This window comes from Amblyomma maculatum, chromosome 11 (assembly GCF_055883805.1).
Source record: "Amblyomma maculatum isolate TAMU_Amacu chromosome 11, ASM5588380v1, whole genome shotgun sequence".
Lineage (NCBI taxonomy): Eukaryota > Metazoa > Arthropoda > Arachnida > Ixodida > Ixodidae > Amblyomma > Amblyomma maculatum.
Genome location: NC_139354.1, coordinates 140,506,654 through 140,524,711, shown reverse-complemented (window position 1 = coordinate 140,524,711; position 18,058 = coordinate 140,506,654). Strand labels below are relative to the sequence as shown.

The following is an 18,058-nucleotide window of genomic DNA, read 5'->3' as shown; positions in this document are numbered from 1 at the left end:
TATAACTAAGTTCATGAAAGTTTGAGTTGAGGCATGACATCCGAAGAGCCAAGGTGCGTTGAACGAGATCTGTCTGAGGTCATAGAAACATTGTAATAGAATCAGAGGGCATTTTGTTCTCGAAATGCCTCTTAAGTAAATGTAAGACGCGACGACCTAAGGAAGCATCACAAATGCTATATATAATATATTATTTTGTTCTTTCTATATCGACCCGAGGGCAGTGCTTTATTTCGACAAATGTCTTTAGCCTTGCTCCACCACCCCATGTCCCAACAAGGGAGCGGTAATCCTTCACGAAGGTAATTTCTTTCAATGATCACAGTTTGTATTTCCAGTTATAAAAAAAGACAGGAAAATGAAAAGTAAAATGAAAAACTTCGCCTATATATTATAGTGTGAAGAACTTTATTCATAAGCGTTCAAACTGTGTGTGGTCTCAGTAGCAGGAGATATGCGGACTTTTTGGGTTTTGACTTTCGGCTTCCATGTGGGTGAGCGAAACAACATTACTATTTTCTGCTGATGCATACTGAGGATTTTTTGTGCAACTCTTTATGTTGAGAGCACTGCATTATGTAGTGAAACCTAGCCATAATTTTTGTGTGAATCCTTTGCCGAGATGATAGAAAGAACCCTTCGGAGAGGGAGGGATTCAAGTCCATGTTTTTCTCCCGGGAAGCGAATGTGATAACTCCTACCTATCACCATAGCTGTTTACTTTTCGCTATTGAAAACTAAAATGGGAAAATGGAGCTGAACTATGTTGAAAACGGACTTTGTCCATGTCCAAAACATGCTTGGGTTATTCCCAAAATTCTGAAGAAAGATAAAGGCCCTGCCTTCTAGAAAACGGGTTCGTGAGCCATTGCCTCGCAAGACCACTGACAAATCGCCAATGTTTTAAAAACACCGGTCTATACCGGACAAATGAAAGCGCACTCACGAAAAAACCAACACCATGCGCAACTTCCCTGGAAACACCGGGTGTATTTTGCGATAAAGTAGTACCATAAATAACACAGGACGAGAGTCAGGGCGTTAACGTGGCAAGACAAAACATGGTGCGAATAGTGCGATGCGACGTGGGCAGAGTTTCGAGTGGTATAACGAGCATTGCATGTCGCGTGTCAGCAACTCATCTCCGGTGGCGTCGCTTCAGTTTATGTCCGGGCAAGGTTTCGCTCCACCACACGTGTAACGATAGAAGCAATATTAAAGGGAATTTGGGAGCGCGTGCCCTCCACGCATTGCAAAGCGCTGCCATCGACACGTGATAATAATCAGTTTAAATGTGCATGAACATTAAGCTTGGTCAGCTGCTCTTTCGGAGCACGCGCCTGGGTGCCAACCATTCTCACCATCTGTTGGTGGCTGCACTTAGCGAAATCCGGAGGCCACGGGCTCACATGTTCCCTCTGATATTGCTACTAGCTGTACATCTGGCTGGAATGTGGCGCTTGAAAGCCGCGCAAATGACCCTCGCTTGGCTCCCGCCAGGCGAATGCCTTGAGCCTTACTTCCGACGCCCTAATCTACCCTGTTCTGCGCCGATAACATTCCGCCCCCCTGATTGGCTACTTCATCATGCAGACTCGCGCTGCACGGGAAACCACCGATACAAATAGAAAAAAAAATACACGCTGTAATACAGAGATGGGTCGCGGGGCCCCGCACTCCCCCATCTCCAGATGAGAGACACCCCAACGTCAAAGAACGAAAAAAAAGAGGGGGAAGGGGGGGGGGGGCAAAAACGATGCTACAAGTGTTAGCGGGGTGCTCGCTTAAAGGCATCCTCCAGGCTGGTGAAATTCCACTCAGACGACAGTCAAGAGGGCTCACATCTCGGAGACCGAGTGCCTCTGTGTATTTTCTGCTCGCTCGTAGTACGTTTTGAGATCGGCGACGTTGACTTGTCCAATCTTTCGACCACCCGGTAGATGACGAAATATGTAAGCGATGTGCATCACGCACGTTATTACCAGTAAAAGGCCCGTCCAACGAGGACTGAGAGATACGGCAAACCCTTTTGCTTCGCCATTTGGTGGGTGATAGTGGCGAAGTGCCTTATCCCCAACTGAGAATGACGCCTGCCGTTGTTGCATTGGCTACTGTGCTAAAGGCGGGCAAGGTCCAAATTCTTTCTGACCTCCTTTAAGGTTTCGCCAAGACAACTGGAAAGGGCCTGGGTGAACCTGGAATAACCGGGAGCCTGTAATTCAGAGGCATGTACTCAATACGAAACAGGAGCTCTCGACCGAGAAGAACAGCCGCCGGCGTAAAGTCAGTTGACCGGTTTACCGCACGCTGCATCCCAGTCTTTGTGACGCACCGTGAAAGCCACGAACATGTTTTTCAGGTTTTGGTTAACCCGCTCTGTATTGTTGGTTGGAGGGTAGTAGGGCGAAGTCTTTCTGTGCTGCACTCCAAGAGCTTTTCAGGTGTCAGGAAATACCTTCATCTTGAAATACCCGTATATACTCTGTAAATGTACTTATAAAACTTATAAACACCCAGCACAGGGGCTTGAACCTCGTCAAGTGAAGTGTTTTTCACTTTTGTTCGAGCCCCTGCCGCTTTGACGGAAATAAACTGAATTGAATTGAATTGAGTGCCCAGAGGTCTAGACGGCCGGTTGCGTTTTGTAGGTTTGACAGCAATGACCGTGTCTGAGGCTCAGTTTGAATAGCAAACTCAGCCTCGTCCAAGTACCTATGGAACTTTTTTAGCGCATATACAATCGGCAAACACCCTGTGTTAAAGTGTAGATTCTTTCCAGCGATGGTGATAGTGCGGCTTGCAAATGCCAAATGACACAGCATCCCTTGGTTCTGCTGAAGCGAAATAGTGCCGATGCCATACTCACTGCCTCATTTTGCACTCTGAAGGGATGGTTTAAGTCCGACTGCCGCAGACGAGCAGTATCTGTGATAGTTCTTGAGAGCGTGGAAAACTGTCTCTGCTGCGTGTCAGTCCAAGATAAAATGGCACCGTTGCAAAGAAGCTGATGAAAGGGTCGTGCTAGTTCTGCGCAGTTGGGAATTAGTGGCGGTAGAAGCCTATGCATGACAAAAATGACAGCAAGTCCTAGACGTTTTCTCGTGGTCGCAGCCGCATATAGCCCGTAGTTTCTGCTCGTTTGGCCGGAGTGTGCGCTATTCAAAAATGAAATCAAGCTGGTTGCTCTCCTTTGAAACAAAATGTACTTTTCGCGTGTTAGTTGTGATGCCTGCGTCCTGCAATTCCATCTTAATATCAGGATCTTGGGGCCCGGCTAGCTTAGTTGGTAAAGTCTGAGGCTCTTGATCTCAGGATCGGGGTTTTGAGTCCCACGTTGGACGCCAGATGAAGGTCCCGCATTCTTCGAAACGCGTCCGCGATACATTGTGCTCGCCCACTCTTTGTGCAAAGTCTGCGGGCCGACCACCTTCGACGTCTCCAGGCTCAACGAATAAACCGGCCAAAGCCGTGTTTCTTCTTTTCTCGAGACGTGCAGCGCACTCTTCATCCGTTTCTTCTGCACGCGGTCTCCTGAGTGCTTCGTTGCGCCTGCCATTTGTGGCTACGGCATACGAGTGTGGAGCGAAAGCTTTGGTTGCGGGCGACCGAGCGTGGCATCGAACACAACCATCGTCCCGTTGAACGCATAAAAATTCACCGTCATTTTAGGTGGTGGTTGTAAAGGCGTTTACTGCATCTAAATATGGGGGATACTTGAGCTCCGAATTTAAGGGTATGACGCGATAGCCTCGGCTAAAAGGCCACACATAAAACCACGCTTTAACCAAGTCAAATCAACGCGTCTTAGTGGCCTATAAGGATAACGTGAATGCCAGGGTCCTGGCAGGCTGATTCTGACATAACCGTCCCATGTGAAACGTGAGATCCAAGTTGGCAGCTCCTGGCCTTTGCGGCTGCGGCATACGAGCGACAAGCCTAGCTGGCTGGCGTAGTGTTAGTTTAGCAACAATAATGCAGAACGATGGTCAGGGCTTTAAAGTGGCTAAGCAAAACACACTTCGTCGTGAATAGATCCATTCGATGTGGCCAGAAGGTTCCGAGCGCTATAACCAATATTGCTTGTCGCATGGCAGCAACCCAGGAAAAACGCCTAACCCATCTGTAGAGGCGCCGCCTCAGTCTTCGCCATGACAAGGTGGCGCTCCATAATCAGTGTATGTAGTACATCCGACCGGCCCGTAGCGCTCGCCGGTCGCGACCCCGCCATTCACAGGGCTCCCATTGAACCCCTGTCAGGCAAAAGACTCGCGCCTTGCTTCCGACACCCTTATCTACTCTCGCTCCGCGCCGATAACATGCCACCTCCGCAAATGGTAGCTAGTAGATGCCTCCGGCGCTGCTGCAGGAAGCATCAATACAGACAGAAAATGCGGGTACCGTTTGATATACTAAGATATGCCGCGGGGCCCCCAAGCCTGCCGAAAAAATTAGTCCGAAAAGTACTTAAATGCGGGTGAGGAATGGAGTTTGAAGACGGTCGTATGAAATTAAGCTCTTGTTGGTGAATCAGACTGTTTATCAATTTTATTCCCGTGGATGTTTAAAAAGAAGAGCTGTTCTGCTCTCGAAATTTAGCACATTTGGTTCGAACTTTATTATTTGTGTAGTGCTTCCAACAACCATATTATAATGCATCATACACAGAACACACCGCAGAATGTTTTCAGAAACATAAAAAAGAAGAATTGAACATATTGCCAGGGGGCGCTCGGAGCGAAAAAGACGTTGAAGTGAGTCGGCTCCGCACTCGCAGGAGGTATCTAAAACTCGGACCGTAGAATTCCACCTGAACCGGCTCTGCTAAGCTAGCCCCAGTCAGCAAAACCGTTAAAATCTGGTGGAGGTGAAGTCTGATGTCTTGTACCTCTACGCTAAGCAGGAGTGCTAGTCATATATTCGAGGAAACGCCTGTTCACCGCACCAGCCGCAGGCAGCGAGGCCCACCACCTGAGTTTTCCCCATCGGGCATGAATATCGGCGCTGTCTCTACCGTCGACTAGGCATCGAAGGGTTTTCCGCTCATTTTCCGCGACCTCGCTACGGCGAACGGCCTCGCGCCGTTAAAGATTTCGTGAATGATTAGCGCCGGGTTGTTCCGTCTCGTCAGCGGCAGTCCCGATCATCATCACCTAGGGCTCGCCCATCGCCATCTGCTGCGAGTTCCTCATGGACAACGCAGGGCCGATCGCCCAGACCCCGGCGGGAAAACTAAAACCAGCGACCTTCGGGGTTAGGCTCGCTGGACATCACTGTGCGGGAGACCCCCCATCGACGCGGACATGGAAAGACTACGCATCGACATTATAAATGTCCGCGGTTGCCGATCATAACGCCACCTCGACGCCACCAGGACGCACCTGCAACCATGACGAATTGCCGGCGGAACCGACGACGCAACCACGCACCCGCAACGACGACGAATCGCCGGTGGAATGGAAGCCGCAATGACGCGCCTGCAAAGACGACGAATTGCAAGTGAAGCAGATCGCGCACACCGACGCAGAGCACTCAAAACCTCAGAATTCTGACATTCGCGAGCAGCTTTCGTTGGACATACCCGTAACACTGGATGGTCGCCATGTTCGAGCTTTCTTGGATATTGGCGCTGATTATTCTATTTTGAGCAGCCAGTTCGCGCAGTTCTCAAGAAGGTTTTGACTCAGTGGGCTGGCACACACGTTCACACTGCAAGTGGTCATCTGATTACTCTTCTGGACATGTGCACGGCCAGACTTCAAATTCAAGAATCGACATTTGGGGTAAGCTGCCTTGTTATGAAAAGCTGTTCGTGTGACCTGATTCTGGGCATGGATCTTCTGCGTGAATATGGCGCAATTATTGACCTCCACGATTTTAATGTCTCGTTTTCTACTGAGAAAGCAGTGGCCCTCAGCAGTGTAAAGCGACCACTCAATGTGCTTCCAGTTTATGCGGACAGTGTCACGCTCCCACCCCGAACCGGCACCTTCGTTAATGCCAAATGCAATTCACTTCACGATGATGACGCAATAGCCGAAGCTAACTTCTCGTTACTGTTGACGCAAGGAGTCTGCGTGGCCCGCAGCTTGATCCATCTTCACCGTGGTCAGTCAAAGGTACTTGTTACCAAATTTTCGCACGAGTATCGAAACCTTTTTCATGACACTTCCGTAGCTTTCGCCGAACTTATCTCTGATGTCTCGGAGTGCTTGTCCACAGAAACCGTGCCACCATCCCTCGAGAATCTTGATGTCAGCTCAGAGCTATCGGCCAGCGAGCGTGAACAGCCGTTTTCATTGTTACTCGAATTCAGAGAGTGTTTTGCATCGTCGTCAAAAGTGAATCAAACACCCATCGCCAAGCACCCGATCGTGACGTTCGATGAGGTGCGCCCAATCCGCCAGCACCCCTACCGAGTCTCTTCGACCGAGCGCGAAGTTGTTAAGTCACAAGTTAAGGAAATGCTCGAAGATGATGCTATCCAGCCTTTCAATAGCCCGTGGTCCTCCCCGGTCGTTCTAGTTAAAAAGAAAGGCGGCACGTTCCGTTTTTGTGTCGATTACCGCAAACTGAACGCCGTAACCAAGATGGGTGTTTACCCCTTGCCGCGGATTGACGACTCTCTCGACCACCTTCGGCGTGCAAAGTATTTTTCGTTCATCGATCTGAAAAGTGGCTACTGGCAGATTGAGGTAGATGAGCGAGATCGTGAGAAGACGGCCTTTGTCACACCCGACGGCCTTTACGAATTTGAAGTTCTACCTTCCGACCTGTGTTCCGCATCGGCCACATTTCAGCGGATGATGGACACTGTCCTCGCCGGCCTAAAATGGCGGTCAGTACTTGAAGCCCTTCGATACGCTAACCAAACACGTAAGCCACAAAAATGCCACTTTAGCTGCCGAGAGCCTAAATATTTCGGCCATGTCGTCAGCGCCGCCGACGTGAAACCCGACCCTGCCAAGCTTGCTGCTGTTGCGGAATATCCGATTGCAGGTTACAAGAAAGCTGTTCGCCGATTTCTCTTCTTGGGCAGTTACTACCGGCGTTTTATCGCTAACTTCGCTGATTTCACTGAACCGCTGACTCGGCTCACCCGGGGAGACACCCCTTTTGTTTGAACGCACGAGCAAGAAGCTGCTTTTGCCGAGCTTATTCTCAGTCTCCAATCGCCCCCTGTTCTAGCCCATTTCGATGAACAGGGTGAGACAGAAATACACACCGACGTCAGTAACATTATTCTTGGGGCGGTTCTGGTGCAACGTCATGAGGGCGTTGCACGAGTCATCGCTTATGCCAGCCGTACTTTATCCCGCGCCAAGACGAACTATTCAACTACTGAAAAAGAATGCCTCGCAATTATTTTGCGAAATTTCATCCCCGCCTTTATAGTTGCCCATTTAAAGTCATCACTGACCACCATTCCTTGTGCTGGCTGGCCAACCTACGTGACCCATGCGGCCGCCTGGCGCGATAGAGCCTTCGCCTACAGGCGTTTGGTCTCACTACAGTCTATAAGTCCGGACATAAACATGAAGATACTGACATGTTCTCTCGTGTGCCTGTCGCGCTCGCTTCATCAGACACGGATGACGCGGGCAGTTTACGCGGAGCTGTTAATGCTTCAGATATGTCTCATCAGCAGCATGCCGATCCAGAGTTACGACTCCTGATTAATTATTTAGAAGGTCCGCCAACAACCATACCTAAATGCTTTTCTCGGAGCCTCTAAACTTTCTGGCTGAAAGGTGATGTGCTCTATAAGCACAATTCTAGATCCGAGTCGAGAACCTACTTCCTCGTGGTACCCACAGATCTGAGAGAGGAAATCCTTTCCGCGTGGCACGATGAACCAACTTCTGGCCACTTGGGTTATTCTCGCACACTTGCTAGAATACGACAGACATTCTAATTGCCCAACCTTGCCACTGTTGTTAAGCGCTATGTCAAGAGCTGTCGGCATTGTCAGCGCTGGATGGTGCCGCAATCAAAGCCTCCAGGCCGCCTCATGCCCAATAATACCCCCACGCGCACCGTTTGATCAAGTCAGCATGGGCCTTCTCGGACTTTTTCCTCGGTCTTCTTTCGGCAACCGTTGGACAATCATCGCCACAGAATATCCGACTCGCTATGCTGAGACCAAAGCGTTACCAATGTGGTAAAGCATCTGCAGTTGCCCATTTCTTTGTACACCAGGTAATACTGCGGCACGGTTCTTCTACCTGTATCATTAATGATAGAAGGACTGCCTTTACTGCCCATATGATGGCCGACGTCTTTCATTTCAGTGGTACGGCGCATCGAAAAGCTACTACTTACCATCCGCAGACCAACGGGCTGACGGAAAGGCTTAATTAGACCATCGCGGACACGCTGGCGATGTATGTCGACGCCCCGCACAAGACTTGGGATGCGATCCTACCATATGTGACATTTGCGAACAATACGGCAGTCAAAGAGAGTACATGTTTCACGCCGGTTCGCCTCGTTTACGGCAGGGATGTTCGGACGATGCTGGCCGCAATGCTTCCTTGCGAAACAGATAGCGAGCTTTCTTCTGAAGCTGCACAGTTTGCCCAAGATGCAGAGCAAGCACGCCAACTAGCACGCTTCCACATCACCCAACAACAGCACAAGGATCCACGTCGGTACAACCTCCGCCACTGGCTAGCTTCCTGCAACGCCGGGGACCAGGTGTTGGTGTGGACTCGTGTTCGACGCCGCGGCCTATCAGAGAAGCTACTTTGCCGCTTCTTCGGACCATATAAAATCGTGCGGCGCCCCAGCAACGTCAACTACAAGGTGCTCCCAGATGGACCAGAGCACAGAGGCCGTCGGCTACCTTGTCCAGAGACAGATCATGTCTTGCGAATGAAGCCATACTTTGCGCGGTGGCTGACAAACTGCATCTGCAAACTTTTTGTATGTTTGCTTTTGTCCGCTTGTGTGCACGTGTGACTGTGTGCGTTACGCTTAAGGAGGGAGGAATGCCAGGGGGCGCGAGGAGCGAAAAACACGTTGACGTGAATCGGCTCCGCACTCGCAGAACATACCTAAAACTCGGAACGTGGATTTCCACCTGTACCGGCTCTGTTAACCTTGCCCCAGTCGCCAACATCGTGACAATATGTACAGATTAACTGTTCCGACAGTTTTATTATGACAATAAAAAAATCACAGCATCAGCTAACATTTCAACTCTACGTCAAACAGTGCCTCCGCGTTCCACACGACACACATAATACTGGCAAATACCTCGAACTAGAACGAACTATGGGCTTCAAATGCTTCGCCACAACTTGCCTAGACTCCTAAACGGTCTCGGAAACCAAGGCATAAGTATTTTTAACTTAACCCCTACAGAATTTAAATCCTTCCTACATTCCGATCTTTTCACTAACCTTCTTGTGTAAGAAATGATTGTTCCATGCTTTTTCACTCTATTAATTTCATCCTTGTGTGGAGAAATGGTCCGCAATGTTTTAAAACCACTGCTGTTGAACAATCTCTTTTTTTCTTCTTGGTACAAATGTCTAAGTGTAGTGAGTTATTATTATGTATTATTTTACCGTTTGTCTATGGTTAAAATAGCTATCATCAAAAAAAAAATTTGTCCATGCTTCGAAGATCGTGCGTGCAGCGGTCCTGCGCTGTTGCTTGTAAGGGGGTCAAGGGCCCTTCAAGCTGCTTCCGTGCAGCTTTTTTCCTTGGCCTCCTCCATATAATTTATGAAAAATAAACAATTGAATTGAATTGAGCACGAAGTATCCACTGGCAGGCCTGCTTGACGCATGAAGGGGCTGATGCGTGAGGAAGCCAGAAAGGGAGTATGCGGTGCAGGAATTTAGTTTATAATTTCATGCCTATTCTTTTTGCTAGAAGTGCTACTGAGAGAGTGATGCGAAAGCAGGAACGACGTGCGGCGAGCCTGGGCCAGCGTAATGAATCAGTAAAATGAGAAAGCATTGAGAACTTTGCGTCTGAGACCTGCGGTGCGCTGTGTAACCACGTCACTTAGTGGGTCTATCCTATATGTAGTTTCAACCATTCCCCAAGAAGAAATATGTAAGGCGTCAAGGTGCAAGAAGGCCGGAGTTGAAAACTTGTTGGGAGCGCGCACTGGCACTCCCTGTCGCGTAGGCTTGTGCACAGGGGTGCCTCGTTAAGCCCGCGGCATACATGAGGCATTTTTTCCCCACGATTTTCATGCGTCGAAAAGTGCCTCGCCGATGCGACGCCTAGCTTGAGATACATAGAACGACGAAGCGGCGCCAGTGCCGCCGCGGATCCCTCGATGCGAAAGCAAATCTATCAGCTAGCAGAAATGACCGCTGAGTGAGGTACGTGAGAGAAGCGATGCTGTCTCTTGCGTAAAAATTGCGAGAAGGCGTGTTCCAACGCTACTTTGCTAAATGTGTGAAGTATACAAAGGTCGCACAAACCCACTCGAACGAACGACGATACCTCGGGATGTCTGCTCGCATACAAGCGGCACAGCAGCACGGTTCTTTTACACATTCGCTTGAGGGAGAAAACACATACATTACGATCCGAGACTAGGTTGCATACCGACAAAAAGCGACATTCCGTGCTTGATAAAGTATTTATTTTTACGACAGTCACATTTCTGCGGCCAAACAGCCGCACACCTCGTCGGCTATGGCGGCCATGTTGACAGGGGCCGCTCAAACCGAAACTGCCAGCATTCCACGCTTCTATTGACTCGCGTTCGAAGAAGCTTCAGGTTCGGGAGGACGCCGCGCTTCCCGCGCGTCAACTATCTGGCCAGGTCAGATGGGCGGCGGCGCGCGTTTTATTGCGAAAGCAGTACAACTCTGGGTTCCCAGACTTCAGCGTGGCGCGGCCGCTCCCACGTGACGCTGTGACATCAAGCCCAACTTGACACTAGGGTGAGAGCTGAGCAACCAATAGCATTTGCTTTATGTTCTCTACGTTCTTTATTATGTTCCGGGTGTAAGTCTCGGCGGTAGTAAATAGGAATGGCGTGCCCATATTTGCGGCCTCGATACGCACTCGTGACACGAACACAGCTGAAGAGGTTGCAATAGCACTCGCTTGTGTTGGCACGCAGGCAAAAGTAGTCATTAGTGACAGCAAAACGGCTGTCTGGAATTTCGGAAGCCAAAAGGATCCTCCTTGCTAACCCCATTAATCGAACAATCTCCATCATATGGATACCTGCACATGAATCTGTCCCTGGCAACGAAGCTGCATACTTGCTAGCCCGAGATCTCTACCACCGGGCAGCAATTGAACAGCCCGACTGCAGGGGAATACAAGATTGTACCATAACATACAATGAATTCACTGAATTCTACACATTAAATCGAAAGAGCTACCCATGCCGGGATCGGTCTCTCTCTAACAATGAGGCGCGCATATAGAGGCGGTTACAAGCCGGAAACTACACCTGCCTGGTCTGGATATTCCTGACACAGACCAGGGAGGAAGAAGATTCGAAATGCAAAATTTGCGTCCAAAAAGGCACATTAGATTACATTATTTGGGAATGCGCCGACTCCCCAGGCTTTGGCATCAACAATATTAGTAAAGAAGCCTGGGAGGTTTGGCTGCGGAGTGGAAACCCCGCCGTTCAGAAGCAGGCCATCTGCCTGGCAGCTGAGGTCGTGAACAACTCCTGTACCTTCACTATAGTCCTTAGTCTGCGGGACTCCTCCCGATCCCTCCTCCGGGGTTTACTCTCGTTACCACGGTGCATGAGAGGGTGAGGGAGGGGAGGGGTAGACAGGCGGAAGGGAACATGCTGTGAGCATTACTGAACGCAAAGTGCCGAGGTCGATTCTTAGGATAACGGAAGCAATAAAAAAAATTGGAAGACACTTAAGTTTCGCCTTTAAGAATGTAACGCGATAGCGTTATCGCGCCCCGTTCGCACCGTCTAGTCATTTGCTTGTCGCGCTTTTTAGTGGCACAGCGACGTAGTTCACGTAATACAACACTCTTTAACTTGTCCAAAGCATGACTGTTTGGTAATTACTTGTTCTGAAACGTGATTCTGGGACGTAGAAGCGCTGCCAGCTACCTTGCCGAAACGCGCGGGCCTCAAGTTTCAATCGTAGAAAAGTCGCAGACACTCGCCATATGAAAGGAGAAGAAACAACGGTAAGACGACGCAGAAACCCCTATCTATAGCCGATCCAGAAGTTGTTGCTTGGGAGTTAGCTAGAAAGCAGCGAAGATATCTGAAAGCTAGATGAGCTTCTTTTCGCTTGGAGATATAAAGGATTAACCTTAGCTAAGCCACAGCTATTTTTTTTTCGTTCTTTTGCTTTCGTCGTCTTATTTTTGTAATGACACGCGCTGTAGAAAAGAGGGAGGGGAAAGCTGTCTGAGACAAAATTTCGCGGGAAGAAGAATAATGTATGCGTCCTGTCTGGATAGAAGTTTTCTTTTCTGGCTTTCAGTTCTCGCGTAAATGAGAGCTAGAAAGTAATATAAAAGTAATTGAATTACTCAGCGGAAGTAAATGCAATGTATTATTACTTTTGGGAGCACTAATTAGTAATGTAACCTAACTAAATTGCCGAAAATGTTAGCAGAGTAATTATTATTGTAATTTAATTTATTTTCAAAAGTAATTTTGCCATGTATGGATATATGTATAGTCGCAATCTCGCTTTAAGTAGACCGAATTTATAGAGCAAAAGTAGATATTTAAGATTTCGACGAACCTGAATCAATCAAACGTGATAAAGCTGTTGGTGAATCACGCAAGTCGTTTGGTGCTAGTCTAAAATGACGACGTAGTCGTGAACAAAGAGATTTTTGGCATTCAAGTACACAGCAACGAGTGGGAATCCTGATGATAACGTTGTATATAGATAAAGGGCGAAAATCAAAGATCCCGAAGATACAGGCCGCGAAACGTTTTTTGGTCGCAATGGGCGAAAAACGGTAGAGCCTCGGTGAGGGCTGCTAGTATAAAACATTTAACAGGTATTGAGGTCATAGTCCAGTGTCTGCGAATCGCGTTGATGCTTTGAAAGCGAGCCTAAGACAGTCGGGACTTCGTTAGCTGAGAGCGGCATCTCTTTAAACGGCAGCGCAATTAACTCAATAAGCTTTGTACGCCCTAAGTATCATACATTCTATAATGCTTTGATTTCTTTAGTCCTAAAAAAATTGAGCTATTATAGGCAAATTAGCCAAAGCTCTAAAAAGAAGATGATAATGATTTTAAACTCTTAGCTTTGGCTCACAAGCGGAATAAAATAGCGCCGCCGCCACGAAAACTGTGCAGGAGAAAATGCGATAAAACGTTTTAAACGAATTCAGGCTCCACATCTTCAAAACTTTGTTTGTGTGCTTTGGCTTCTCAGTAACATTGCGTAAGACACAAGTCTTGTTGAAGTTCTCGGAGTACTAGCGGCTACGTGCAAGTACGAATGGCGCACTGTGTATTTGTTATGGCTTCATAAGTTCAACTTTATTGGTTTCTTCAAACACCAGCCCATATTAAAAAAAGCCGTTTGCTTCCCGGATAGCTGAACAGTGGACAACACTTGCTGAACCGACAATTATTCGCTAGCTATCCTGAAAAAAGGCTGGTATTGAATTTTATTAATGGTATTTTATATCCTAACGTGTGCAGAATCTGGTAGTCCAACAAATGTTTCAACATTCTCTGCATTGCAGTGTTTTTACCATATGCTTGATCGCCGAACAGGTGCTGGTGCAAAGCCTATGCTGCATTTTTGGTCGAATACTCATACCTCCTTCACTTGCAATTTGGTTCTTTACCGATGACAAGCAAGAAGAATATTACAAGAAATGATGTCCGTGAAATAGCGAACCTTTCTTCATATCTTTTGCGGTTTAGTGGTCAGCAATGAATTGTGAAATCCATTTTCTTTTCTTAAGCATGGCTCCGAGGCCAAAAATCAAACTTGTTCGTTCGTCACAGAACTAATTTTGTTCACGATGGTTTTACACAGGATTCATGCTATCACAAAGTGAGGTCGGTAAAAGTAAGTACAATACACTCAGTAAATCTGGCACACTTATGCCACATATTTTTGCCCTAAATTTTTTGAATTTGATACATATTTGAGGAATATAATTAGTCTTGCTCATGTATATAAATAATGATCTTCATTCCATGCCTCTAACTTTAGGACATGTTTACAATAGTTGAAAAAGATGTGAGCACCGCTCTACAGTTTATTAACTGGACTTCTGAGAGTTTTCAGTGCTTGTATCCAGTGCTTTGTAACTGCTTACAGATAGTTATTCTAGATCCACTGAGGGATACTCCGTTTTGCTCATTGCAGGTAAACTTCATGGCAACGCTGACATAACATAGTTACATGACAGAGCAGATGCGATAAACAAGAAACATTTAAAATTAGCTGGTCAAATATTTCAGCTTAATTTTAGGAGCCGTCATTATTGTTGAAGAAATTAAACTGCTTTAAAATATCGCATTATTGGCAGCCTTATTCTTTAATCCACCTGCACAGAGAGCGCCAATGCGTCACTGGGAAGGTTTAAAATCACCATTTTTTAACAATTAAAAATACGGCATACAATAACTGCGATCAACGCTGCGCAGGTAGCAGCCGATCAGTGCGCAAGTTGTTGTTGCTCTTACCTACAATGGGAATTATGACCAGGCGGTGATTACGCATTCATAGACTGCATACGGCAGGAATTATAATGCCAGCAATATAAGCAACCCTGTTTCATTGACAGATATGGTTGAGGGTGAGGCTGAGCTTTTGTCTTGCAAACATGCCACTGTCGTGTTCGATAGGAACAGGAGCTATAGCGATAGCCGAAATGGGCCCATTCTTGCGCGTTCATTACCGGACAGGAGGTGTCGTCGTAGGTCAAGTATTGATGATCTGCAAAAAAAGAAAAAGACGGTGCAAAGTTGGATGGGATTTCAGAGGGGAACAAGAGTGATTGGTTTTATCGGGTTTAACTTTTGCAAGCGTCTCAATATTTGACGGACAGTAGAGCAGGGCTCCGGGCATTTTTGGCCACTTGGTTGATATTTAACGTGCACTGAAATAATACAGTTGCATCTTACCGGCGCTAGCCTATGAGGTAGAAATGTGCAGGGTGACTAAAAAACGTTGTGCTGAAGTTTAGGTCAAGGCCAGTGATCCAACATAAAGGATTTGACCAAGAAATTAAGTCGTGTTGACATTGTAGTAGAAATAAAAAAGAAATGCGCACTGGCAGGCCATATAATGCTGAGGGAGGATAAGCCTGTCAGCTAAAGGAAGCAAATGGAATTCCTACAGAAGACAATCGTATTGCAGAGTCGGCAGAAAGCTAAGAAGTTTGCGAAGGCCAAGGGGATGCAACGAAAGGGCTTAAACCCTGGTCTCCGGTTGAGTAGCCGAGGTATCTAAACTTTGAGAGTAATTTAGGTAAACGCCTTTATTGCTTCATCGTTGGCCACAGAAGGTTGTCAGCAGAGGTGTCACTTTTTTGAGAGCGAGAGTTAAATTAAATGAATAAACCTTGTCTCCGCCTGAAATCTAACCTCCATCCCTTCAATCTCCAGCCAGCTTAGATCGCAGTACTTTACCAACTGCGCCACGCCCCAAATCGTGAAAAGCTCTTCATAATTCCCATTGCCTAAAGTGAGAACGATAGAGGGATTCCGCCAGAGCCAGCTACTGCGCCTTCCCTTTTCTGTAGCGAAATATAGATCGCCGGTGAAATTTGACGCGTTCAATGAAATGCTGGTTGTGTTCGACAAGGGGCGCGCTGTACGGTCAAGACAGGTCATGTCGTCACCAGGCGATCTGTGCTGTCGTGACGCTGCGACTAAGTCGACCCGGCCTTCACTTGGTAACGTGCAGAGACCCCGGGTTGATGAAGTATTGAATCTTTGAAGTTGGTAAAATATATACAAGCAAGTTTAATGGCATTTTGAGAAAACTTATTTACATGAAAAAAAGGGTATATCAGCAAAATGGTAAGCGTTCAGAGTTCATAGCGACAAGCGTCTGGATGAGCCGTTTACCTAGGGCTGAGAGTGTCATTTCGTGCTCTGCAACTTCCCTAAAACCCCCCATGTCCAGCCCCTCTCTGAAGATGCTGACCAATCAGTTCCAAAGCGCACCCCTCACATATCGGCAACCAATCGATTACATCACTGCACTGATGGTCTGAGGCACTGACTGGTCCAGTATTGTTTCGTCGGGCGTGGTCACTTGTTGGCGGGTAGACCTTGGGAACGGCGAAGAGGTAAATTTCGATTCTTCTGCAAAGATTCGCAATGTTGGTTCCGGCAAGTGGATTCCCTTTTCAGAAACCCAAGTGTACGTGCGCGCCATGAATACTGCTCCCAGCATTGTCCCTTCCCGGCAATTGCAACTCTTTCCTGCATTCACGAGAAATCCTCTAATGGCCGTAATCCTCATGCTCCTTTCTTCTCCTGTACGTCAGCGGACGTGTCACTAGGGTAATCTCCTTTGGACAATAGGCATTCCTCACTTCACAATAGCGCCTCTCGACGGGAAGGGTGAACAGTTGAACAAAAGCATTTCCGGCTATTTCTCAGAGGGCGACGTTTCTTTGTATTTTTCTTGACGTCCCTTGACAGGGCCAACTTGGCAGTTGCAGGGTCACGACAAAGCAAAGCATGCTCACACAAAAAGATTCATGGAAACAGGCTCACTTACAGCCCTTGCACCAACAGCACATATCAATTCCATGCCCAAAGGCGAACAATTGTGCGCGAAAGCGCGGACCATGCACTGTCACAACAATGCATACACGAAACTGACCCCGGCGGGCGTCCGATCCAGGCGTCCGTGCGGCGCCTTTCATTTGCCGCTTCCTCAAACACTGAAGCACACAGCAAACAGACACAGACCCAGATGTCTAGGAGAAGTTAGTGCAGCAGGCATCAGCGGCGTTTGAAATTCATTTACAGGATAGAAAAGCACCGTATCTGTCAAAATTCTCCGTGAACACATGTACCATGCTCTAAAGGAACAACACCTCCTAGAAAAATCTAGGAGTTATTGAAAGGAAGAGAGGAAGGTGGCCCTGAAAGAACGGAGGGAGATAGAGGTGTCGTAGTGGAGGGCTACGATCCACCATGCTATAATGGCTTTCGCCTCATCGCGCTTTAGTGGTCCAGGTGCCCTCTATAATGTTTTTATGCCTCACGTTTACTTTCAAACAAGCTAGCATGTCTTCAGGCCGGGATTTCACAAATTTGAGTACCTGTACTTGCATATGAAACAGTAATGCGCGGAAGATAGCAAATGGGTGGCAACGCCAAAGAAACAGCAGAGTATTGCCGCAATAATTTCTTTTTTCTTGGTTTAAGAAAGAGTTTTCCAAACCTTTGTGCAGACGTTTTCGGGGCATGCTACCCACGAAAACGGCGCGTGCAAGATGTAGTTTTGGCGTGATGTGGAAGTGCTGTCATAAAAAAGTTAATATATCATTCAGAATAAATTTTAGAAACAGTTTTTTTAGGAACAACCTTTGAGGAAAATTCGCACATTGCTACATATGAAATGAGCCTCTTAGGATATCAGCCTAAGCCATCGCGATGGACGAGGTTCGCTGAATGTCACGGATGAAAGAGCCAAGAAAAAGAGATCAGAGAATAAAGAGATAGGGTGACGATGAGAGATAAAAACGACATTGGAGAAGAAAATGATGTGACCTTTATGATAACGTAGAAAGCTGCATAGTACTTAGAAGTTTCGGAGGACACCTTATTTCTCCTGCGTTGGAATGACGGTAGAAGAGACAAATGGGATTAGAGATCCATTGGAAATTTAAGGGGGCAAACAGAGATATCGAAGTATGAAAGATATAAGAGAAACGGCAATTTTGTTGATCCAAATTATCTCAAGCACCGTAGTAACTGAATGTATTACAGCGTTTGTCCAATGTTGTAATAGCAGAACATTATATACATCAGCGTTCACCCGAGCGCAGTCGTATGGCTACATAAGATTGCTATCCAGATTTCTTAGGAATTTCGTAGCTAGTGATCATGTTAGTCCGGCGTTCGATCTAGCGACCGCCGCCTCTC

The 18,058-nt window shown here is 47.3% G+C and overlaps 1 protein-coding gene across 2 annotated transcripts in view; it reads left to right on the top strand.

The window, feature by feature from the left end:
* Positions 1–348: 348 nt before the first annotated feature.
* LOC146175082 (uncharacterized) overlaps positions 349–18,058 on the top strand; it is a 49,746-nt gene continuing 32,036 nt past the window's right edge. For both annotated transcript variants that reach the window (XM_084584508.1, XM_084584509.1), the window contains exons 1-2: positions 349–494; positions 13,977–14,009. In XM_084584508.1, coding sequence (XP_084440634.1) covers positions 489–494; positions 13,977–14,009 — 39 coding nt within the window. In that variant the 5' untranslated portion in view covers positions 349–488. The remainder of the gene's footprint in view (positions 495–13,976; positions 14,010–18,058) is intronic.